The 25895-nt window shown below is 36.8% G+C and overlaps 1 protein-coding gene across 1 annotated transcript in view; it reads right to left on the bottom strand.

The window, feature by feature from the left end:
- Positions 1-25895, bottom strand: part of DNM3 (dynamin 3) — a 483214-nt gene that overhangs the window by 272951 nt on the left and 184368 nt on the right. The window contains exons 15-16 of the mRNA XM_063105911.1: positions 17451-17502; positions 16599-16628 (exon numbers count right to left, since the gene is read on the bottom strand). Coding sequence (XP_062961981.1) covers positions 16599-16628; positions 17451-17502 — 82 coding nt within the window. The remainder of the gene's footprint in view (positions 1-16598; positions 16629-17450; positions 17503-25895) is intronic.

Below are 25895 nucleotides of genomic sequence, written 5' to 3'. Positions count from 1 at the left end.
ATCGAGCTGTTGCTACCTACACCACAGGCTGTTGTGAGGATTGAAGAAAATAATAAATGTAAAGTGCTTAGAACAGGGTTTGTATATGAGAAAGAAATGCTTAATACATATTAGCTATTTTTACTGTTATCCATCAAAATAGAGATAATAGCATATACTCTGTAAAAGAACAAAGCACCTAACACGCTGTCTGATACAAAACAGCCATCAATAAATTTTAGCTATTATTATGATTATTAAAAAATGAAACATACCAGAGAATGACAAGAAGTATAAATATGTATAGCAGTTTCTGGATACTGTAACATGCTGAAGAAAAAAAAAAAGAGTCCATCTATGATACTATTTTAATACATAATAAAGAAGCTCCAGTAGCCCATATGACTCTCTTCCTTCTCTGAACATTTAATGTGCTCACTGTCTATATTTAGCACTTACATCATCTTGTTTTAAATTACAGTCAGCCCTCCGTCTTCCTGGGTTCCATATCCATGGATTCAACCAACCCCAGATTGAAAATATTAGAAAAAGGTTGCCTCTGTACTGAACATGTGGAGTTTTTTTCTTGTCATTATTCCCTAAACAATACAGTATAGCAACTATTTACATAGCATTTATTAGGTATTATAAGTAATCTAGAAATGATTCAAAGTGTACAGGAGGATGTGCATAGGTTATATGCAAATATTACACCATTTTATATCAGGGACTTGAGCATCCCTGGATTTTGGTATCCCCAGGAGGCCCTGGAACCAATCCTCCATGGATATTGAGGGACAACTACAGCAGTGTGTGCTGTGCTCCCATTTTCCCAATAAGACTATATCTTACTGGTTGAAAGCATGGACTTTCTGGGTGTGTAGATCAATTCTGCCATTTACTACTAGCTCTGTCAACTTGGCCAAAGATCTAGCCAAGCCTTATTTTTTTTTTTTCTTCTGAGAATTGGAACTAACAATTTTAAACTCAAATAGATTCTATGAATAGTAAGTGAGATGAATGTACACAAAGTACTCAGTAGAATGCCACTAGTAAGTGTTCAATAAATGGTACATAGTATTATCAAGTAAAGGCCAACTGTGCTTTATGCTCCTTTGGAATACTTATAGCTCCCCTACATCACAGGTTAGTCAATAAATTATTGGTACGATGGTTCTAAACCAAGGGCAATACCAGTACCAAGGACTATTTGTAAACATGTAGCAGGCATGCTGTACTGTCACAATGTCTGAGAGACATCTACTGAGTAGAGGTCAAGGATGACAGAGGAAGAACTTCCATCTAAAATGACAATAGCACCTGCTGCAGTTCAAGTATAATTCATAACTGGTGGCTAGCTCTAATCATTAATCAAGCTCAAATCAGTTTCACTGTAAGACTGGAATTCACTATATTCAGAACCACATTTCAGAACTACATGTAATAATTTCTGTGATGACATATTTAGGTGGGAAACTTAATCACCATAGGCAAGCCTGAAATGACATCTGTGGGTGGATAACAATTATATTTAAGAACCGTTTTTTTCCCCTCTGGATGACAAAAAGTAATGTTTTAAATTAACAAGCACCTTTAATACACTCTAGACTCTACTTAATAATAGTTAGACCTTCCTGATGGATGTTAACCTCAAAGTTATGGGTCATTATTTTACAGATTATTTACATACCTGGCCATTTAATTCTAGATTTTAAAATATTTAACTCATTCATTCAACAGTTATTTTTTGGACATCTATTATGTGCAGATTCTATGTTAGAACAGAGAATACAGTAGTGACAATGGCAACTACTGTCCTTGTTCTAACAGAATTTATAGGCACGTGTGGGAGACAAACATTAAACAAATAAATATACAAAACTTGGGTGAGAAAGGAGCAGGTTTCCATGGGAACACGCAGTTGAAGACTGAAAATAGTGCAGAAGTCAGGGAAAGCACTCCTAAGGAAGTGTTATTTAAACGGAGGTAGATGAGGAGTTGTTATTCGAGCAAAAGTGGAAAAGAAGACATTCCAGGCACAGGAAAGAGCACACAGAAAGTCCCAGCAGGGAAAGAGTCTGCACCACTCAAGAAACTGACTGAAGATCGGTGTTGCTAGCGCAGAATTCCGGAGTGCTAGGAGCAAGAGAAGGAACAGGAAGCAGGCAGAGAATGGACAATAGATTTTAGAATCTGGGCTTTATCCTAAATATAAAAAGAGTGTTTTTGAATGGTTGTATGATGAAGAGTAACAGATTCAGATTTTTTTGTTTACAGCAAAACAAAAGAAAAACACATCACGTGTTCCACTTGTGTATAACTTCAGCAAAAAGTTTCAGCGGAGAGGGTTGGAACTTCTGGTTAAAGTCAGTCTTCTACTTATTCGTGGATTTTAATTACCTATATTCTTCCTGACCTCCTTAATCATGGCTAATTGAAAACTGACTGTAACTCAAGATACTCCGTGAGGAAACTTAATAAAGTATATAACAGATGAATTCCTGATTTCTATTGAAAACTGAATAACATATAAGTAACAGGCATTCTGATTTCTGATGGGAAATGGAGAGGCCCTGGTAAATATCAGTCATCCAGAGCAGCTATTTTGTTAATCCCGTAAACTAGTTGCAGATGTTGGCTCAAACAGCTAGGCTTTGCATCTGTAATTTTAAAATTGTCTCATATTTCTAAAACCTGACTCTGCGTGCACCGGAAATCAGTGACATGAATTATGAACTTCAGGAAGAGGAGAAGCACAAGAAATGCCAGAAGTGATAGGAGATAATATTTGGAGCAGTGGTTGGCTATGTGCACAGGATGAGCGAAGGATGACATGGTTCCTTCCTCCAGGTCATGGATTCTGCAACCAGGCATTTGAAAATGAAACCCTGCAAATGGATGTAGCAAACAAGAGGAAGTCATTTATAGATAGTTGAGTTCTCAAAAACAAATCCTCCTTTTCCCTTTCCCCTCCTCCGCTTTACAGCAGGTCAACAGGAAGACCAGAGTTGCTGGAAAACGAAAAGTTTTGAAGAGAAAAATATTGAGAACACAAATATATGCTAAAAATTTCTTACCTTAATTTAAAAAAATCATTTTTAGTAGACTAGGGAAGGAAACAATAAAATGACTTGCTATTAAACTGCTTTAGATATGATTGTGCTTTCTCATAAGAGACATAACCTAATAGAAACTCAAACCTTAGAGGAAAAGGGGATATATATGGTAGAACTCCATAGGTAAGAAATTCACATTATATTGCAAGCAAAGAATAGTTGTAAGCATTAAAAATTATTTAAATTATGATGATGACTCTATTTAGTATTAATATTTGTATTTCTCAAGCTCGTTTTTATTTATGTTCATCACTTGCAAAGTAGTGTTCCATCCAGGCAATATAAATGGCCGCACATCTAATAGTCTCCCCACAGGGGCCATCTATCACAGACTAAGTGTGTAAATAACCTCACCAGGAATCAGAACAAAAACTTCAGCCAATTATTTGGTGAGGCAAGAACACAATGCAAAGCTTCAAGGAACTGAGGTTCAGTTATGAAACCAGGACACTCATTTCCTGGATAGGGAACATTCATCCCGTAGAATTTAGCCTAGCAGAATTCCCTGGGGTGGAAAATGGGTTGGCTGCTGAGTCAAAGAAATTTCACAGTAACTTTGAGGATAAGATGTTTCATTCCTTAGTTTAGCTAAAGCTCTACATGTTTACATTTTATTCAAGAGATTATCTCTAAGTTTTATTTATTTTCTGCACTTATATAATTAGGAAATGTATACTGCAAGGTAAATAAACCACTTCAGTCTTTCCAGAATTTTTCAGATAAATTTGAGACCAGCATTAACTTTTTCAAGCTACTAAGTCTACTGCAATTAAATCACAACCTTGCTGTACCATGCAAACTACTCCCAACGAAAAATAAAAATGATTCCAGAGAAGCTGTGAGAGACTTGCTCATTGCAAATGTCTGGGGGTGAGAGGGAAAAGAAAAGAAGGGATTTCACTAAGAGGTGGGAGACTTATGGCAAATGGAATTTTGAACTGAGATATAGAGCCACTACAAGGGAAATCTGAGACCCTAAAATTAGAAGATTCATACTTATCTGAGGGGGGAAAATGACTGTTCTCAAGTGAAATTATCCCATTACAAAACAAAATTTAAAATGTTATGATAAAATATCCCAACAATTTACACTTATGCCAGGATTAGTGCCCTGACATTTAGGTACCTCGACACTGACACTCAAGATAGTGCAGTGAGTCTGGAGTGATACTGAGAACGGAGCCCACAAGCCTAACAACCCAAGCCTAACCATCTAACCTAACCCTTCCTGACTAATATGGCCAATGTGAGCTTTCTTTCCTGCAGGACTTATTGAAACACGTTAAGACTATAAAGATGTCTCTGTATTTTCAGCATCCTGGGTTAAACACTCTGACTCAGGAAAATTTCTGTAATGCTATTTACACTGAGTGTGAAAAGATTCGTGCTTTAGGAACAGAAACTGCAATTTGCCTTGGTCATGGTGAATTTGGGGCATATTTATGTGGTGGGTTTGATTTCAATATGGGAAGCAATGAACAAAAATAACAAAAGAGATCTACTGGAAATATATACAGGAATTTTCCAGCTTCTATTTACTTTTATTTTCACTGTGATAATAAACCCGTGGCATCTTTCCCAAAGGACTTTCTGGTATAGAATATTGACATTATCACTAACCAAAGATCCCATGGCACCTTTACAGTCAATGAGGTTTTATAACTCACCTTTTGCTAATCCCTTAACTTGCTAAATTGAAAGGACTGGGGTTCTCTCAGGATAATAAGTAAAGAAATGGGCATCCCCATGCAGGAGTCTCAGCATGTGAACTGGTGGTGAGACTCCCAGCCAGCCAACAGCTGAAAGTCCTTTTGCTCTCTTTTACATTCCACCTGGTAACTACACTTAGTTTCACCATTTTCTTAAGGGCTCCATATAACTCCTCCTCCCCTTGCTCCCAACAAATGAACCAGCCTTCTGTTTTACCTAGTAAATTAAGATGACCAGGAATAAACTACACAATATTTTTCTTTTCTCCCCAGGTTCTGTGACATTTCTCTCAGTGGGAATTTTAAGAGTATTGCATATTCATTCTTCTTTTATAAATAACTTCATTTCGAATGCAAGACATACTAATCTTAAAATGAATAATAAGAAAATTAATTTAATGGCACAACAATCATCCCCAATAACCAAGTAAGGCTTATACCAAAAAGCAAGAATGTTTAGTAAATATATCAATATAATAAGTTACATAATTTGTTCAATATGTAAGACCATGATCTGACCTCAATGAAATTCAATGCTCATTTCTGATAATCTCAGATACAAAGGAATAGAAGAATTTATTTCTTTATCATACTAAATATATTTTAAACCAAAATCCAACATCAAAACTAATGATAATAGACTAAAAACATTCCCATTAAAATAAAAAGCAGGCAAAAAGTCCACTATTTTATACCGTTCTGAAAGGAATAACATATGAAAATAGAAATAAAAGTCACAATTGTACACAGTTAAGATAAAAATTACAATTAAATAAAAACTACGAGAGAGTCCAGTAAATTCCACTGACACAAAATAAGTGCTTAAAAATCACGTTTTCACATAGCAATAAATAATAAAAAAAAATAATTGAAAAAAAAATCTCATAATTACAACATAAGGTCATTTCCAGTTATTTTATATTTTCACAAGAAATGTAAATCCACCTATATTAAAGAAAAACAGGAAATTATAATAAACAGAACAAACAACTATCTGATTGGATGGGAAAACAGAATGTGAAAAAATGAGACTTCATCCCATATTAATTTATAGGCTTTATACACATTCAATTAAAATTCAAACAGAACTCTCGTTGCAATATGACAAGATTTTAATCTTCATCTGAAAGAATGAGTAATCTACAAAAGCAAAGTACACTTTTGAAAAAGAAGAGTAATGAAAGGCAATGACCTCGCCAATATTAAAATGTATTAGATAGACAACTGCAACAAGTAAAAAAGTGTCACTGTCAAAAAATCAGCAGATGGAGGGACAAGATAAATAACCTACACACAAACTTTAGGTTAAATAGCCTGTTCTTGAACAAGATGAGGCCAGAATTCTGCCATTTATCATTGTATTACCCAGGGTGAACTATTTAACTTTTCTAAGCTTCAGTTACATCATTTATAAAACAGGAGAAATAACAGACCTACCTCATAGGATGGCTGTAGAATTCCTCAAGTTGTTGTAAGAAACACACTTAGAGTAATACCTAGCCATACACAGAGTAAGCTTTTAAGAAATGTGAACTCCTATGATTATTACACTATTATTGCTGACATTATTATACAAACAAGGAAGTATTACAAAACAATGGTGACATTATGGGTCATTCGCACAATTATATTTGTATATTTGCTTCTTTGGAATAAAATAATAATAATAAAAGTAATAATAGCCAATAGTAATTAAGTTGTTATAACATGCAAAGCCATGCTCTCAGTGCTTTACATAAACTAACGTGTTTAATCCTTAAAACAACCCTAAGAGGCAGATGCAATAATAATAATCCTTTTGCAAATGAGGGAACAGAGGAAGGAAGATGTTAAGTACCTGCCCATGGCTGGCGACTAGCATTCAGACTGCAGAATCCACGCTCCTAACCACTACACTCTACTCCCCAATTTAGTGCCTCACCTTGTACCATGAGCCATGATTAATCCCAGACAGATTACAGAGACAAATGTCAATAATGGCTTCATAGAAATGCTATAAACACATGGTTGAATATTTAAACTACTCTTGAATTGGACATCACCTTTCTAAATGTAAATGCAGTGGAAGAAATGAGAGAGAAAAGAGCAATAGCTATCACTACGATACATTTTTAAAAACTGTACTTCAAGAACCATATAAATAAAATTAAAGCATCCACAAGAAAATGAGAAAAATATTTGCTAATAAATATGACAAAAGGTCAACATCATTATTATATCAAAATTCTGTTGTGAAACAATAAAAGTAAAAAATTTCAAAGAGAAATATAGGCAAAGGCATGAATGGTTCATTCAGGAAAGAAAACTAGTGGTCAATAAGCATGAAAATATTTCTTCTTATTAGTAAATTATAAACATAAACGACTATGGTGATCAGCAAGAAAATAACTTTGTTTTATAAAGCTAAATTTAAAAATCCATAAAACCACTGGAAGAAAATATAAGATAAAATATAAATGCCATAAAAATGTTCTAAGTTGTCTAAATCAAAATTATAACCCTTTGTTTCATAATTTACAATAAACAAAGTTAAAGTCAAGTGATGGGTAAGCTAAAAATATTTGCACTATATATAATACACACAATTAATATCCAGACTATAAAGAATCCTAAAAACCAATAAGAAAATAACACAACAGTCCCTAAAATGCGCAAAGGACATGTCAGACATTTCATAGGAGAGGGGATACAAATGTCTATTAACTATACGAAAGGCTGCCCCAGAACCTGCAATAAGTGAAATGTAAATCAAAACTGATACATTATTCTTTTCATCATACTATCAAAAATTATATAATTGTCCATTACTGGGGATTTAGATACTTACATATATAGTTGTTGGGTCTGTAAACTAGGTCAGCTTTTTGAAAAAAATTGGAAACAACACAAATGTCTATCCTTAGGAGAAGGTTAAATTAAGTTTGCACATCTATACTGTGGAATACTGTTGTTGTCTTCAGTCTGTGTATTTACATGGAAAGATCTCCAAGATATATCATTAAGTGGATAAAGTGAATTCAACCTCAGATATATTTTCTGAGCATCTACAATATACCAGGTTCTGGATGTTGTTAGGGATACATAAATAAACAAAAGAGACAAAAATCCATGCCTTTGTGGAGCTTACAATTCTAGCATAAAACACGTACAATACGTGCCCATTTTTATCTTTTCAAAACGCAAAATAATGTGTCTTTGTACGTGTGCATAAGAGTGTTTATGTGTGTATGTATATATGTATTTATACTCCAAAATAATTACAGTGGTCACACCTGCGGAGGTGAGTGGGATTGGATGGGGTCAAAGCTATATTTAATCTGCATTATTTAACTTTGTTCAAAAAAATAAAAATTATGTGTTCAAAATTACATGTTACATTAATTCTTTGTGCTAAATAAGCTGTATGTGCACATAAGGGAAGAATTGAAGCAAGAACTAAAGAAACTTGAGGAGTGACTTCTGCTTTTTAAGATAATACACAGCTCTATCCTGACCAACTACATAAAAAGTCTCTGTGGCCAAAGGACTAGAGGATGAACTAGCAGGTAAGGGATAGAAATGAGAACAATCCCACTGCAATGAAGCTGTAGTCAACGTGGGTGAGACATCCAGGAGCTGACCACTGGCATTTCCATGCACAGAATCACAAGCAATAAGGGGTGGCATTAGGTGGATAGAGGAGGAGAGGCTTTGGGTCACCCTGAGATGAACTCTCCCTGAGGGAGACAACCAGCCTCTTTTGGTGTTGGCTGAAGTAGCAACCCATACGGACCCCTTCCACCACACAGATGTCTGTGCAGAAATAAGGTGGGAGCTTCTTATCTGAGAGGTGGAGTCGAAATTAAAGACATGGCACGATTAAAATAGTGAAGGTTACTCCTCCAGGACCAAGGAACTGAAACCATACCAATGTCCATAAACACTGAAAATAGTCATGAACAGACAGACAGTAAGATGTCATTTATCTCTTAATTCAGGGGAATGCTTAGGTCTGAAATTGCAGAGGTTGATCAAATAACAGCTTCTCCAGTGGGAGATGTTAAAATTAAAAAATGTTACAATAATTCCAGGAAATTTGAATCATACAGGCATTTAATTTACATGGAATCAAACATACCACATGTGTAAAAGAGACAAGCAAAGAGGACAAAAGGGACAGGGGAGGAAAAAAGAGAAGCGGGGAGAGAGGGAGGGTAGCTGTGGGGCAGCCAATGGAAGAAAGACAGGAGAGAACCCTCATTTAACCAGTCACTCTTTCCCCTGGTGAAATAAGACCAGGCCTCTACTGCCCCAAGGAAAGACCACAGCTGAAGTATGGGCTGGATTCCACCTACTGCAGGGATTTTTTCAAGGTAATTTTGAGTAGGTAGGATTTTCTCCTGACTAATTTCTAAGCTCTAAACCCTCCATTAAGATGCAACTTGGCTGTAAAAATACAGCACATCTGTGTATTTTCTGGAAAAAAAAAAACCAAAAGTGGCACACATTAAGTGCTATTCCAAATACAAGTATAGATTTAAAAGCTGCAGAACAAATCAACAGGCTGTACATTTCACTAAGTGTGGCTTTCATGGAGTCCATTCTCTATTTTATTAAAAGAATGATTGTTGTATTTTTTAAGCCATTGATTGGCCCCTTTGGAGATATTTTCATAGAATTAAGGGATAAAAGGGAACAAATAAATCAGCTTATTATAGTTTTTTGTGGTTAATCAGATTAATTTTTATAAATCCAAGTTCATTCTTTTCAAGATCTAACAGCTTTACTATAAGAAAAAATTTAAGTAATAAATAAAAATAACAGCAAATGAATTTAAATGATGTGACTTGCCATAATTGAGACTATGAAATGAGATTCTTGATGCAATTTACAAACTATTAGAAACAGTGGTTAAACACTGTGATTAAGAGAAAAAGATCCATAATCAAATTGCCTAGATTTCAACTCTGGTGCTATTATTTATAATCTATGTGACTGGGCACATTACTTGGCCTTGCCATGCCTCAGTTCCCTTATGTGTAAAACTGAGATAATAAGAGTATCTACCTTATAGGGTTGTTGGGAACAGTTAATGAGTTAATGTTTGTAAAGCACCTAAAATACCTAGGTACCTAACTAGTATTATCTCCTTTAATACTTAACAAAAACCTTATGAAACAGTTACTATTACTATCAGCTTATTACAGATTAGAAACCTGAAAAACAGTAAGGTTACATAATTTGCTCATGGTCGCACAGTAACTTCACAGTCCCGGCTCTGAAGAATCATAACACTACAGTCAACCCTTGGTATCTGAGGGAAATTGGTTCCAGGACTCCCCCTGTCCCATACCAAAATCCAGAAATGCCCATTTTCTGATCTCTTATACAAAATGGCATAGTATTTGCATATAACCTATGCACATCTGCCCATATACTTTAAATCATCTCTAGATTACTTCTAATACCTAATACAATGTAAATGCTAAGTATATAGTTGTTATACTGTATTGTTTTTATGTGTATCATTTTTTACTGTTATTTATCATTGTTTTATCTTTTAAATTTTTTTGATTTGCCAGTGGTTGAATCCTGGATGAGGAACCCGTAGACAGGCAGGGCCAACTGTACTTGTACATTGCATCTCAATCTAATACAGTCAAATGAATTATTTTTTAAGGGAAACGAGGGGAGGGAGTCAGAGGAAAAATCATTACATTTAATCAATAAATGAATCATAGAACTTTAATAATGAAGTATTAACTATCTTATATTCCTTTAAGAAGACAACATACACAAGAATCCTATTTTCCAAATTAAATTGTTCTGAAGGTAAGCAATGCTCAACATTTATCTGCCATCACCTGTGATGCACTCCCTCTAGTGTTTGTCCTCTCTTAGAACAACAGCTCTGACTTTCAGGTGGAGAGGCAACCCATCCCCACTTCCAGGCCATGTGATCTGGTGAGGCACCACCCCTGTCCCCTATGATCTGACCTAAGTCAATCAATATATCTCATTCTCTGGCCACAGTGATTGGTTCAGGAATGAGCACATGATCCAAGCCAGTCCAATCAGTATGAACCTCAGGAGTTTTTCTGAAAATCCTGGAAGAAAGACTCTTTTATTTTTGTTGGATTCAAACCAGGAAGGAAATTTCCTGGGACTGATGGCAGTCATCTTTCAATCCTTTGGAGTCCAAGAATGGAGCCAAAAGCAAAGAAGCAGAACCAAAAATATGGAAAGAAAGGAACCAGTTCATCATAACACTTTGACCCATAGATTAAACAGTACTTAATTCTATCCCTGAAGTGTTCGATCACATAAACTAAGAAATTTCCTCTTTTCCAAGGTCACATAAGATTAGTTTTCTGAAATTTACATCTGAAAGAATCCTAGCTGATATAGATGTTTGTACCAAGAAGTCAGGTGATGGTGGGGGTTAAGAGTGATAGACCCTAAAAGACAGAACTATCTGAGTGGAGAAAGGAGCAGGGAAGGCTGTGAGGAGCACTCTGTCTTAGGCTAGGAAGTAGGCAATCCTTGATACCCAGCTGGAAAAAACTGATTAAACTCTCACAAACCATGTACTTAACAAAGGTTGAAGAACTAGGGGACTCTGTAGAAAAATTTCAGGATGTTGGGGTGGGGTGTGTTGACAATTTTTTGAGACCTGTAGGAGGTCCTAAGAAAAAGAAACTAATGTTCACTGAAACTAGCTATCAGAAAGTAGGGAGAGAAGAAACCCTGTCTTGATAGGAAAGGTCTTTTCTGCTTGCAGCCTGCAATATAAAAAGTTGATAATCCAGTTGCCTGAAGGCTGATAAGTTTGGGAAAGCCAAATCTCATACTCCAATCCAAAGTTAGAACAACAGTAGGCACACTGGCAAACAAAACAGACACTAAGCCTCGGAATAGGAGGTATCCTGATAACCAGGATCGTGCAAGCACCTGCTCTGCTCTCTACCTATGTAAAAAGTCTTCCTAGTTATACAACCACAGTTGGATGAAGTCTGGGGCCAAGAAGCATGTCAGTGGTGCCTTCCTGTCCTATACGGTTGAGGCTAAAAGAATGAATTATTAGTCATGTAAATCCTCCTGCCCCTAATATATTCAAACTCAGGGAATTTCGTCCCCATTTCTATTCAGCTACTCACACCTGAAGACAAACAGTGTTCCAAAAATATCCGTAGCTATCTTGTGTTGGGACCCTCCTCCAGTGTCTGTTCTCTCTTACTGCCACAACACCTCTGACTTTCAGCTGGCATTCTTTTGCCTCTTAAGCCTTGAATGACAATATCCCACTCACTGACTTCAACCTCCCACCTCATCACTTCTTTCCCTTAATCCTAGTACACATTTTCTTTGATTTCAATAAAACCTCCAGTGCCTTGGCTTGTCCATTTCCTTTCAATTTTCAGTTAATACCATCCTTTATCTTTTTTTTTTCCTGAGCACAAGCTCAGATCATATTTTCCTTTTTCTCTTGTAGTTAGGTGAGCCCAAATGACTGAGTTCTGCTCAACGCAATATAAACTGAAGTGATGTGTACTACTGATGGGCTAGTCCTTAAAAACCTTCCTCAGGCTTCTGTCTGAGCGAAGAGGGGTCCGAAGTCCAGTTCATTACTGACTATGTTAAGCAAGATGCCCCTTGTCGTGATGGCCTTCACTGGATTGTTACGGCAGCATGAATTAACTTTTATTACGCTAAACTACTAAAATTCTGGGGTTGTTTGTTACTTGCTTGACTTATCCTGATTAATACATCAATCAAAATCATTCATATTAAATTATACAGTCCTATACTTAAACCTGTCTCTCTTCAAAACTTTAACTCTTGACCTCACCTGATGCCGCCCTAGAAAAACCGCGGCTCAGGATATCAGTTGAATTATCTGTGTTCTCAGCTTTATGTGACCTTCCGGTTGTAGAGCAGAAGAGCAATTTAAAAGGCCAACAGGACTGGTGCTATCACTGGACTCGCAGATGGTCCCCAACACTGCACGGGATCTTCCACAACCCAGCTAACTGACAACCTCCCCCAAGTTTCTTGTACTCCCAGAAACATCTAATACTATTGACCATTCATTCCCTTCCTTGAAACTTCTCTCCCCTTAGCTTTAATTCTGGTACGCTCCAAGTTTTCCTACCTCTCTCTTCACTTATTAGACTCTTTTCAGTTCCTCATTCTGCTTCAGTTCTTCTTTCTCCATCATCCTTTAAATCCAATATTTCTTTCTATGTGCTTATCCTTCGGAGGTGTTCTCATCGACTCTCATGGCTTCAGCCACCATGTATATATTGACAACTATAAAACTTATATCTGCAGTCTGCCTGAGTCCTGAGCCTCAAACCTAGTGATGTCTCCAACAGGCACAACCATATACAAAACTGAAATCAGGACCTTCTTCTCCCATCTCCCCTGACACCTGCTCCTCCTTCTGCACTTCTGTTGTCAGTGGATCGACTTACTGTAAGCCTGGGAGGATGACTTAACCTTCCAACAACTAATTATAACCCTTCAATTCTACCCTCTAAATATATTTTGAATCTGTCCCTTCTCCTACATACCTCCTACTATCAACATTTGTATTTTTCTCACCTGAATTACTTCAAAAACACCAATTTCTATACTTCTATTTTTACTCCTCCAAACCATCCCATTCAGCTGATACACAGATCTTTTTAACATAAAAATAACTTGACATCCCTTTCCTATTGTAAATCCTTCAATGGATTTCCAGTACCTTTGGAAAGAATAGTTCCCTGTCTTTTCTGGACTCTAGACACTTTTATCCAACTTCCCGCTGGATATTTTTACTCTAATCTCCCATGGTGACTCACACTCAACTAAGCTATCCTTCCTGACTCTGGATCCAAATCCGACTCTCTCACTATGTTCCTTTCTCCATGAAGGGCAACACCATCTTACCTGTGCCTAAATCAGAAATCTAGATGGCACTGCAGACAATCTCCAGTTCTCTCCCCCAAATCCAGTTCATCACAGATCCTTTGGATTCTCTCTTCTTACTATCTCTAGATTCATCGTCTTCTCCTCAAATCCAGTACAAATACCCAAGCCCAGATCACCATAGTTTCTTGTCTACAGCAGCTTTCTAACTAGTCTCCTTTTTCCAGTCTTGTCTCCCTTTCAAAGCCTTTCTCCACTCCATAGGCAGAATAATCTTTCTAAAATGTTAATATGATTGTGCTTAAAACCTTACAATGATACTCCACTGCTTTCAGCAACACAAAAATAGTTTTAATGGATCTTAGGTCCAGTGAAGGAAGACAAAAAGATAATAAATAAATGAGACTGTTTTGAATAATAAAATGTAATAGTGTAGGACATTGAGGAGGGAGGGTGACTTTAGATCCAACAGCTGGCCTCTTGCAGAAGTGATGTTTTGGTGAGACTTGAAAGCTCAGAAGGAGCCATGCCTTGGAAACAAACGTAAGTAAGTACTATCATCCCTACTGGGCTGTTTGCTCCCTGAGAGCTCTAAACACAGTGCTCTAAACACCCACCACAGTTTTGTGCACACGCAGGTTTCAAATACATGTTTAATGAGTGAAGGGATGAATGAAGTCTAAATTTGAATTTCTGAGCAGTCCAACTTCAGGTGAATAGTGTGCTCACATTTTTTGTACATGTGTTTTAACATCAAGTTGTAGAACTATTAAGATTTCTAAGCAGACAAAAATGAATGGGATTTAGACTAAAGAAAAGTTTTGCTTTCTTTAAATCCTTCTAAAATATTTCAGAACAGATGCTGCACAGCAATTGTTTAAAACCAGGAGCCCTAAGAGGATATTAAAATGATTAACCACTTGCTGGAATTCTGCAGGGTGTTTCGGCCCCACCAACTATAAAAGCCAGCCTTCAATAGAAGGCTGGGCTTCCAGGCTCCCTGGCTTTGAGCCTTTTGACAGGAAAAACTGGTTTCATACAAACCCGAATCAACATCAGATACTCAGATTCATAAAGGAAACAATTTCAATTCATTATGGCTCATTTCTGCTAAGAAGGAAAAACTATAAAGAACCCCTTAAAATATACTGTATCGTTTATAAATTATTGAATTTGACTAGAAAATAAGATACTCAGGTTCATAATCCCTTACCTGCAAATTGAAAGTTTGTTGGGCTTTTTTATAACAAATTTGGCATCAAAACCTGACCTGATGTGAGAGGATTTATTTTTTTCATTTAGTCTAACTGTTGTCACTATTCATTTGTTTCACTGTAGAAACAGCATGTGTCTTATTACAGGTGCTGCCTTCAACCCCACAGGAATGTTGGCTAATACATGACAGAGTTATATATTGTTTTTCTAAAATCCAAAAATTTCTGATCTTCAAGGCATGTCTGGCCCCAAGGCATTTGGATAACGGATCTATATTCTATTATAACACACCCAATTCTATTATCTTGAGTTATAAAACTTCCACAATGTGTGGGCTTTGAAGTACTCAGCAAAACTGAAGTCTCAGAAACACAATTAGTATGATTTTAGCATTTGGAAGTAATATCACTGAAAGCTGTTCCAAGTTTCCTTTCAGATCTTATTTATAGTACACATTTGTGCCATTATACTATTGCTTTTCCTATATGGATATACTTCTATGAGTTATAAATGCTTCTGACCATGAGGAAACTTTTATAGGTAAATCCTTTATACTACACCTGGCCATAATCCAGACTTTGCAGAGATAAGAATAATTTGCCATAGCTTCTAATTTTCCCAAGTGTTTCACCATTCTCATTTTATAACTTTAAAATTTTTCTTATACTTACTATTGTTTCTCCTGAGTTTCAAGAAGCGGTACCTACGTTCTGAGAACAAGGTTTCTACTCTTTAAAGAGCATTTATCTCCTAATCAGCAGCAAATCTCAGTATGTGTATTACTTGATACAATCACCCTGCAGCAATATTTTCTATTCTTCCTATCAGACCTCTGAGCAAAACCAGGCTCGATTTGTCCAAGGCCACATGGTTTCTAAGTGGCAGAACAGAATCTGAACCCAGGAATGTCCCCAAAATCTGTATCTTCCAAAACATCATGGGGCAAATAATTGACCCATGTTCTAATCTCACTCTCAACTTGTGCACAGTTGGAAGAATAAGGCTGCTTCATCCACGGTAGAAAGGAGAGTGCAATTTTTTTCTAAATGCCTAGGCTAGTCATTTGGCAGTGTTTTTACACTTCCATAAAATGAAAATATAGTGTCTGATTTTAAAAGATTCAACTCTATAGCCATATAAGATGTCAATCAATGTAATTTTGCTTTTTGTTTTATTATTATTTTTTAAAAAATCAATACAAATAATTGGAGTTGGGTAGGCTTATCAACAAACACAGCAAAATCAGATGTTCAATATCACCCACCTTTTAGAAGCATCATCTATATTTATTGAAAATATTATCACACAAGGGGAAAAGAAAGGCTTAGACCTCATAACAACATAGCATAAAAGGACAGAGATGAAGATCATTAATGATTTTAATTATTTTAAGTCCCATTAAAATTAAAGAAATATCAAAGCACCCACAGTGTTAAGGGTATATTATTACAGCATTTTTAGAGTTTACTAGTTCATACCTTTCAATCACAGCAAGTTATTAGCAGTGAAGGGATGAACCCTATTAAAAGGATTTTTATTTCAGTAATAGGGTGTTATAAACAAGACAATCAAAGTTTTTAAAAAATTAGTAGCAAGCGCTAGTTGAGTTAATCAGTTAAAGACAAACCGTGCCCTTGGGAAGCTAAATGAAAAAGCAACAGTAAAGCTTACAGAACTTAGCTCGTACAATTTGCCTTGAAGGCGGAAGATTGGTTCCCTGAAATAGCAAAGAATTATATGCTTTAGTTCAGAAAAAAAGTTTTTAAAATAAAGTCTGTTATTACCTCTTCTCCTTTCAAAACAATGGGGAAAAAATCTATAGCAGAGGTTTCAATTTGTTCAATAACTGTACCTCTGAATTTAAAAAGAAAACTATAAAATCATCATTGTTTTGACTTGAAAAGAAATAACAATGCAAATATTCATTATCACGTAAAACATAAAAGAAACAGCAAACTGTCGGAGTTAATAACAATCTGCAGAGCGCTGTTAGTCAGAGACAGCTGATCAGCCCCAAAACACAAAAACTCAAAAGATCAGATCTTCTTAGGAATGAACATCTTCATTAACCAACAGGAATTTAGTGTGGCAGCCATTAAATTCCACAACTGCCTTCTCTGTGAGCTGTCCCTTCACTGTCACCAAGCTGTGCAAATGTGTGAACTAGTGAGCAGCACCAGAAAGCTCATGCAGCTACTCATCGTGTTTTAACCTTGAACGGCCTCACAGATTCAAAGTTAAATTAAGTTCAGGATAATGCAAGCACGCAAAAGAAATCACAAGGAGTCACACACTTGAAATGCGGAGCAAGTAGCAGAAAAGTTATTTCAAATAAATTATTACGGTTAACTGCATAAAATAGACAAAAAGAATGCAATTCACTCCAAAAACTTTAAAAGCAAAATCGAAACAAAACAAAAAGTTGCATTTCAAGCAAAATTTGCACATGATTAATTTGCAATAAGAAATAGCCAATCAAGCGATTTAGTTCAAATTCTTTGGGTGCATGCATGCATTGATTCTCTTCTACAAATCCTACCTGATTTCCAATTGTGGTTTTCTTGTGAACCTGACTGCTCCTCTGCTGAGCACTGAAAAAAGCGAAGGAAAGCAGCACTGAAGAAATTCAGAAGATTTTTTTTCTGAACAAGTAACAGATACTAAAACACATACAGGCTTTTAAGAAAAAAAAATCAACAACTGAGGCAGAGCTAATATCAAAAATTCAGGTCAGTTTAATTCTGGAAGCAAAACCAACTCAGTGGGACTTCAAGTAGTAATTAACAATCACAAATGAAAAATACATCACCATCACAGGAAGACAAGCCACAATGCTGCATGATTAACAATAGTGTATTTGTCCCATCCCACATGTATACAGAATAGCTGTAATGAAAATTAAGTTAATGCTTATATATACCATGTTCTAAGTGCTTTGTAGATATCAGTGATTTTAATTCTGACAACAATCCTGTGAGGTAGTTACTATTATTCTTCTCATTTTACAGATGGGGAGAGTGAGTTACTGAGACGCTAAGGGTCTTTCCCAAAGTTACTGAGTGCGTAAGTGGTGGTAGCAAGCAGTAAGTCTCCATATCACAAACTCTTTGTAATATTATCCTATCTCATTGCTTCAAATTCTGCTATATTCTTACAATTTCCTTAGTGCATCTCTATCTTCCTAACTCTGGACTCAGACCTGTTTTTGACAACTCAACATCTCCACTCGGGTGTCTAATGGGCATCTCATACTTAATGGGCATCTCAGAACTGATGTTCTGATATCCTCCCTAAAACCTGCTCTACCCATATCGTCTTTCCCTAATTAATTAGTGGCAATTCCATACAACACTGACAAGTTCTTAAGCCAAAATCTTTTGACTCCTCTTTCCCTCACATTCCATATCCAATCATCAGCAAATGCTGCTGATTTTATCTTTTCACGATGTATTCAAAATTCAACCATCTTATTACCACTTCCACTGCTACCACCTTGGTCCAAGCCACCATCCTCTCTCACCTGGATTACTGCAATCATTTACTTCTGGTCTCTGCTTCCACACTTGACCCCCTAAAGTCTACTTTCAATACAGAAGCCAGAGGGATCCTTTTAAAAGATAATCGTGTCACTTCCTGCTCAAAATCCTTTACTGCCATCAACACCATTTCACTCAAAAGTAAAAACCAAAGTTCTTACAAGAGTCCATAAGACCCTACTCAACTAACCCCACCCTCTTCCTCTTTGACTCTCTCCTCCTACCCTGCACTTGGTTCACTGGAGAGTTCTAGCCACACAGCCTCTGCTCTTTTTCTAACCCACCCAGCACACTTCCACCTTGGAGCCTTTATGCTACCTAGCTGCCTAGAATATGCTTCCCACATATGTCTGCATGGCTTCTGGCATCTCATTCAAGTCTTTGCTCAAGTTTATCTTTTCAGTGAGGCCTAACCTGACCACCCTAGTTAAAACTGCATCGCTCTAGGTCTCTCATCCCCTTTACCCTGCTCTATTTTCTTCTATGGTATTTTTCACCTTCCAACATATTATAGTTTATTTATTTACTGTGTTTTTCTACTTGATTTCCAATTGTGGTTTTCTTGTGAACCTGACTGCTCCTCTGCTGAGCCCTGAGAAAAGCAAAGGGAAGCATGCTAAAGAAATTCATAAGAATGTAAGCTTCTTTTGAGAAGGGATTTGTGCCTGTTTTGTTCACTGATATATCACCAGGGCCTATAAAGGACCTGCCACACCACTGGCTTCAACAAATATCTGTTGAATGAAAAGTCCAGTGAGGCCAATGCCATTATAACCCCCAGTTTATACATGAGCATGGAAGGTTAAAAGCCAGATCTGACTCTGACAATTTAATCCCAGAACCCACATTTTAGTACTATATTACTCTATCCCTCAAAAGGATGAAGGTTTCCTTTTGGTGGATCCATGAGTAAACACCTATTGATATAAGAAATCACAACTCATTTTCATTATTATTGGAAGACTAGCAATACTCAACCCTCTAATGGGTTGTTTAATAGTTTATAGAAGCTGTTATGGGGATCAATAGAATAGTCTAAAATAGAGAAAAGATAGGTGAAAACCGTCAGTCAACTGTTTAAAGTGAGGGGATGTTATGGTTCTGTAGAAAGTTAGAAATCAACACCACACTTAGAAACTTCTTCAAAATAGCAGACTTTTATCATCTCCCCTGATGTATTTAAGCTGCTTCTGTCCACTCAAACTCATGAAAAACCACACACTATGTTTAACTGAGGGTGGGTGAGGGTTGGGAGTTCAAATGCCACACTGTACTTGGTTGCTAAGGACATTTTGTGTATATTCCTGTTTTTCAGTTTCTAATTTACTAATTTCAGCTTCTTCCTTCGTTTTTTGTTGTAATTTTCCCAGTTTTTAGTTAAATCCTTAATTCCTTAATCTCTTAGTCAACCATTTATCTGAAAAACCTAAATCTACAGTATTCAGGTTTTTATAGGCGAGGTTGTAAAAGAGGTGACGTTCGTGTCTGTCTGTGACAGGATCCTATGGGCCCTCGCTGCCCTCTGGCTACCCACCACGGCCTGGCACACGGAGTGTCTCAAGCATGGGCCTTAGGGCTTTGGATCTCTTCTGTACTTTCTTTCTCCACTAAATGTCACCTTTCTGGGGCCCTCCAGGCTTTTCTCTCTTTGGGGATTAAATGGGAAAACTATTATTGTAACGTGATCATGCCTTCTTTTATGGCTCATGGTTATCTCTTCCAAGCACCATGATTGTGTATTAGGGTTTTCTTTAAGGGAAATTTTTCTAAATAAAGCAATGACTAGTGTCAATAACTTCAAAACTATGATAGACCCACAGGTGTTTACTTTAGACAAATTACTGGGCACCCTAAAATTATGTACTGGTACCCTTAAAATTACATAAGGAAAAAAAAAACTGAATATAAAGTAAAAGGCACAGGGACTACTGATAACTCCTGGGCTACCTTAGGCAAAGACTGTAACCTAAATAGACCTCAGTTTCTCAGCTGGAAGCACAGACTTTAACCTAAATGGAACTCAGTTTCTCAGCTGTAAAGCGTGTGTGTGCGTGCATGCATGTGTGTGTGTGTATGTGTGTGCATGTGGGTGAGTTATAAGAGAGACAGACAGACAGACAAAAACAGAGAAAGAGAGAAGAGGTGGGAACTGGACTAGCTGTTTCTGAGGTTCCTTTTAGATCTAGGATTCCTTGAGGTGCAAAGTTATGCTCAGAAGCTTATTAGCTAAACTAGATAAAGAGAATTTCCACTGATAGGGTCTCCATCTTCAAAACAATGCTTATCTAGTATCTACCACTTGTAAGAATATGCAGGAGGAAAAACAGATTTATTTTATAAGCCAATCTCAAATATCAGAGTTAGAACAAACACTAATTTACCTTTACTTTCCACCTAAAGAATAATATTTTTGCAGCTATTGGCCCCTTACTTCCAAACATGCTGTTGTTAATGAAGTATCTGGGTACTTGAAGTCTCTTCATAAATAACATAATAAAAAATAAAGTGACTAGATAGAAAGCATGCTTTATCATAAATCTTCTGTATGCTATAACTGAACTGAAAGTACTTCAAAGTACTTATTTAAGAATGTGTTCATGAGAAAACATGTAAAGACTTGCAAGTTAATATGAGCCTTCGGACATATTCTTGGATATAGGTACTTAACTGATTATGTCTTCATTATTATAAAACATACCTCTGTATGCTTTTATTTGACAAAAGTCAAAAATTTTAGGGAACCAACTCTGCATAAAATATAAACATAAATAAGGTATGGTCCTTGTAATGAGAAGCCTTCAATTTATCTAATACAGGTGATGGGATACATATATAAAGCACAAATAACAAATAAAGAATAAGAATCTATAAGAATAAATATGTGAGGATATAAGAGAAAGCAAAAAAAAAAAGTGCTTCTGTTTCACATGTGGAATATAATTATCTTCTTGTGTGTGTATGTGTGCGTGCGTGCGTTGTTAATCATATAAGTCCTACTACATGCAAGTCGTTGTGGAAGGCTTTGCCAGAACATTAAAACATACAATCAAGTTAGGTTTATTATTTTTATACTCTGAGACATAATGATTGTAAAAGTATACAACAAGAAGTATATTTTTTGTGAAAATAAGAGTATATTAGAAGACATTCAAAGAAAAAGAACCCATAATGTTACCTCTTAGCTCAAATATATTTCTGTATATCACCTTCTATTCTTTTCTACGTACATACATAGCAAAAGATCCAAATAACAGAAGAGTGTGCCAAAGGGGTGTGTGACCATTTATCAAATAAATTTTATACATAGTAATTGCTCTCAATATTCAGAGACAAAAAATATCATTTGGGTCTGATGTGATCTGAGATTTTTACAAAAAACTTGAGAGAGGGGTAAGTTTAATAGAGGAAGACAGCCAAGTACTTTTCACGAGAGTAGATGGGTATTAGCAAAGCAAGGAGGTAGAAAGACAAGGCATGTAGGAAAGTTCTGGAGAATAAGACTATTTATGGTAGAATTATGTAATCATAACTCAGGTTTGTGGATGACTTGAAAAACCATCTAGTACAATAATATGTTGGGGCCAATTATGAAGAATTTGGCTGTTGCACTGGAGGAAGCAGAAAATACTCAATGTTTCTGGGCCAGTAAAATGGCATGATCAAAGCAGTGTTGTAGTAAAAATTACCTCCCTGAAATGGGCAGCATTGAATCTGGAGTAGGGAAGACAGGAAGCAGCCTGGACCCCCTTCCTGTGTCTGTTGGAGTCCTGCCCAGCCTACAAAGCCCAATCAAGTACCATTTCTGAATTATGCCTTCTAACAAACCTCCAGTTATCTCTCCTTTCCACAAACTCCCCAACCTTTGCTCTGTGCCTGTACTATATAAACAGGATTGGTTTATAGTCAGATCTCTAACTCCCCTCCAACAATGTCTGCTCCTTGATGGCCAACAGTGTATCACGTTAGCTTTGGTATTTATCCCACCACTGACATTACCTAGCATAGGGTTTATGGTAGTTTCTTAAGAAATATTTATGGAATTCTATTTTGATGCCAGAGTTATTTATAACTAGACTAATGATGCTTGACTGCAATAGGAAATTTAAATAATTTGAAGAAGCATATCATAGGCATGTCCTGAGGCAAGAGTGTGGTACATTTAGGAATCCAAAAGTGGCCAGATTGGCCGAAGCATAGAGTTAGGAAGTGGGGTAGAGAGGAAATAGTGACAATAGAGTAGTCTGAAGAAGCAAGCAGGAGACAGATGATACAAGGCCTTGGAATCATATTAATGAGTTTAGACTTTATTCTGAAAAAGTAATAGGGAATCCCAGAAGGAATGAGAAGGAGCATGACAGGAGCAGGAAGACTCAAGTTTTCTAACCCAATTAAGGCAGGATTAACTTTAGCAGTGCCAACGATGACAAAAAGCAATAGACAAACTCAAAACATATTATGGGAATAGAATGAAATGGGCCTGGTAATGATGGAGTAAGACAAAGATGAGGGGGACAAGGAGTAAAGAATGACATCCAGATTTCTGGTTTGAACAACTGGGAGACGCCATCCATAGGGAGTGGGAACACTGGAGGAGGTGTAAATTAAATTATAACAGCAGATGATGAGAGCTGTGGTTTGAATGTGTCTCCCAAAGTTCATGTGCTGGAAATTTAATCCCCAAAGCAACAGTGTTGAGAGGTGGCACCTTTAAGAGGTGATTAGGCCATAAGGGCTCTTCCGTCATCACTGAATTAATGCTGTTATTGCAGGAGTGAGTTAGCTATCATGGGAGTGGGTGAGTTATCGTGAGAGTGGGTTCTTGATAAAAGGAGAAGTTCAGCCCCCTCTCCTGTCTTTTTCTCACATGCGTTTTCTTGCCCTTCCACCTTCTGCTATGGGATGACACAGTGCAAAGGTCCTTGACAGGTGCTCATGGACTTCCCAGCCTCCCAAACTGCAAGAAATAAATCTCTGTTCTTTATAAATTACCCACTCTCAGGTATTTTGTTATAGTAGCACAAAACAGACTAAGACAATGAGTTTGATTTGGGACTATTGGGTTGAGAGTTGCCTAGGATATACAAGTAGAGATGTCCAGCATGCAGGTGAATATGGTACACAGTCCAGGGAAAAGTTCCAGAACGGAGATCTAGATTTAAAGTCATCCGATAAGGTTCATAGCTCAAACTACTGTAGTGGTCAGGGATAATGCAGTAAGAAAAGAAGGATACTTAAACAAACAAACAAAAACAGCGTTTAAGTATTTAGCCATGATCAGAGAGGATGACATGAGCTCCTGAAGAAGACTGAGGAGGAGTGATAGAGTAGAGAAAGGAAAACCAGAAGAGTGGAGGGTTATCACAGCAAAGGAACAGATCTCTTCAATAAGGAGAGGTTAATGATGTCAGATGAAAGACTCAGAACTGTCCACTAGATGCATCAAGGAAATGGAGAGTCCCTTAGAGACGCAGATTCCATGGCAAATGTCAGGGTGGGCCTCTACTTTGCCGCTATGCTTCTTTTGTATAGGAGACTCAGAATTAGAAGAAACTTCAGTAGTAACAGTGATGGAGAAAACACTAGAAAAACAGCAACTTACAGACTAAGGAGTGAGGCAGTGGAAGGGAAAGGTCCCTCCTATATGCTTTAGTGGTAGGGCATTTAAAGAATTGACTGTAAAATACCTGAGCCCTAGGGCTTGTTTAGCAGCAGCTGAGAGATCTACTTTCTTTTTCTCTTCTAAAGCTACCACTGTAGGTCACCACCAAGCCATCAGAAAAGTAGGGACTGCTAATGAAGGACCCAAAGTGATTAGCTGGATTCACCACACTGCAGAGCTGTGCTGTTCAGTATAGTGGCTGGTAGCCAGATGTGGTAATTAAATTAACACTTCAATGATTTAAATAAAAAATTCATTTCTTCCATTTTACTAGCCACATTTCAACTGCTCAATAGCCACATATAGCTAGTACTCCTGTATTGAACAGCAAAGATTATAAAATAGTTCCACCATCTCAGAAAGCTCTATTGTGCAACATGGCTGAGGAGCAAAAATTCTTTTAGAATGTTCCTTAAAATTACCCCAAGAAAGGTTATGAACATTTCCTGAGAGTCCCAAGGGTACAACTTATCACATGTAGGCTTGGTTCCAACCAATCAGACTGAAGCCAGAGGGAGAAGAAATGATGTAAATCCCCTCTGCAGGATATTTAGTGAAGTCTAAGGCTAAATATTAAGCAAGAAAATCCTATAGAACTTGGGGGCCTACAATAGAAGTCTCGCTCATCTCCTAAAATTCATTTTAAGGATGAAGATGAAGTTCAAAATAACAGATATGAAAATGAAAGAAAAGTGGAATTCCATTTATTTTTACAACGGTGCTTGGAACACTGGAATTTATAACTTATTTGAATAGGTGATATTAATGATGTCCTTTCAAGTTACTCAACCCTGTATTTCTACCTGATAACAATCCCAGTAAGCAACCAAGCATTTAATTCCTAAATTTGCATATGAATCAAAAGAAGGATTGTTTTATACTCTAACACCTAAGTTTTCATTCCACAAGGAATAGAACATTCTCATGTAAGAATAGGAGCTAGAAACACTATTACAATAGAATATAATAATGTATTAAGGAAAAATAAAGGAAGAATGTAAATGAAAAGACCAAGAGGGGTCTGGAATTTGGTGGCAAGGTTCAAATACACTGCCTTTACTAAAATGGCAACGGAGGCATTCCAGAGGATCAGGAAAGAGATAAATTGAATGTTACAACCCATAGAATTTTCATGGTGCTCATATAACAAGAACTGAAATCTGCACACTGTATCATTTCAACTGTGAGAAAACAGGTGTTGAGACCTACTCAGCAGACTGAAAAACAAACAGACCTTGGTCTGCTGCTCGTGGTATAGAGATATTATTTTTACTTTTACAGTCCATATATGGAGCCCATCTTTCTCTTAAACCACTGGACTACATAAATCTTAAGTGACACAGAGACAAACTGTATCATGGAACAAGTGAAAAGAGCATAAGAATTTGAAATTTCACTTCCCAAGGCTTTCAGCTAACAAGCCTGCCCTTCTGCTCAAACAGCAGGATTGCTGAGAATGAGGGAAAGTGAATGAAAGAGCAATTGGACCAGTTCTTATTTTCTTAAATAGCAAAAACTAGTTATATTATGTAAAAAGTATATATAATTTAGAAAGTCTTTATTTCAACAGAGAAGAATGACAAATTAAAACCCTTAAGTCATGAGGAAAGTTAACATTTTCTTCTGAAATACTAAACTTTCTGGTTCAGAACCTATAGTGTAGTTAAAAGATCAAGCTTTTAGGAGTCAGGAAATTCCAAAGCAAGCCTACAGCAGTGCTTACTTGGACACATTGCACATGGTAAGTATTTTACAGTCTTTTTTAAACAAATAACTGAGATGGGGGGAA

The sequence above is a fragment of the Cynocephalus volans genome, chromosome 8 (assembly GCF_027409185.1).
Source record: "Cynocephalus volans isolate mCynVol1 chromosome 8, mCynVol1.pri, whole genome shotgun sequence".
In the NCBI taxonomy this organism is placed as follows: domain Eukaryota; kingdom Metazoa; phylum Chordata; class Mammalia; order Dermoptera; family Cynocephalidae; genus Cynocephalus; species Cynocephalus volans.
Note: the sequence above shows the minus strand (reverse complement) of the source record. Positions and strands in the feature narration are given on the sequence as shown.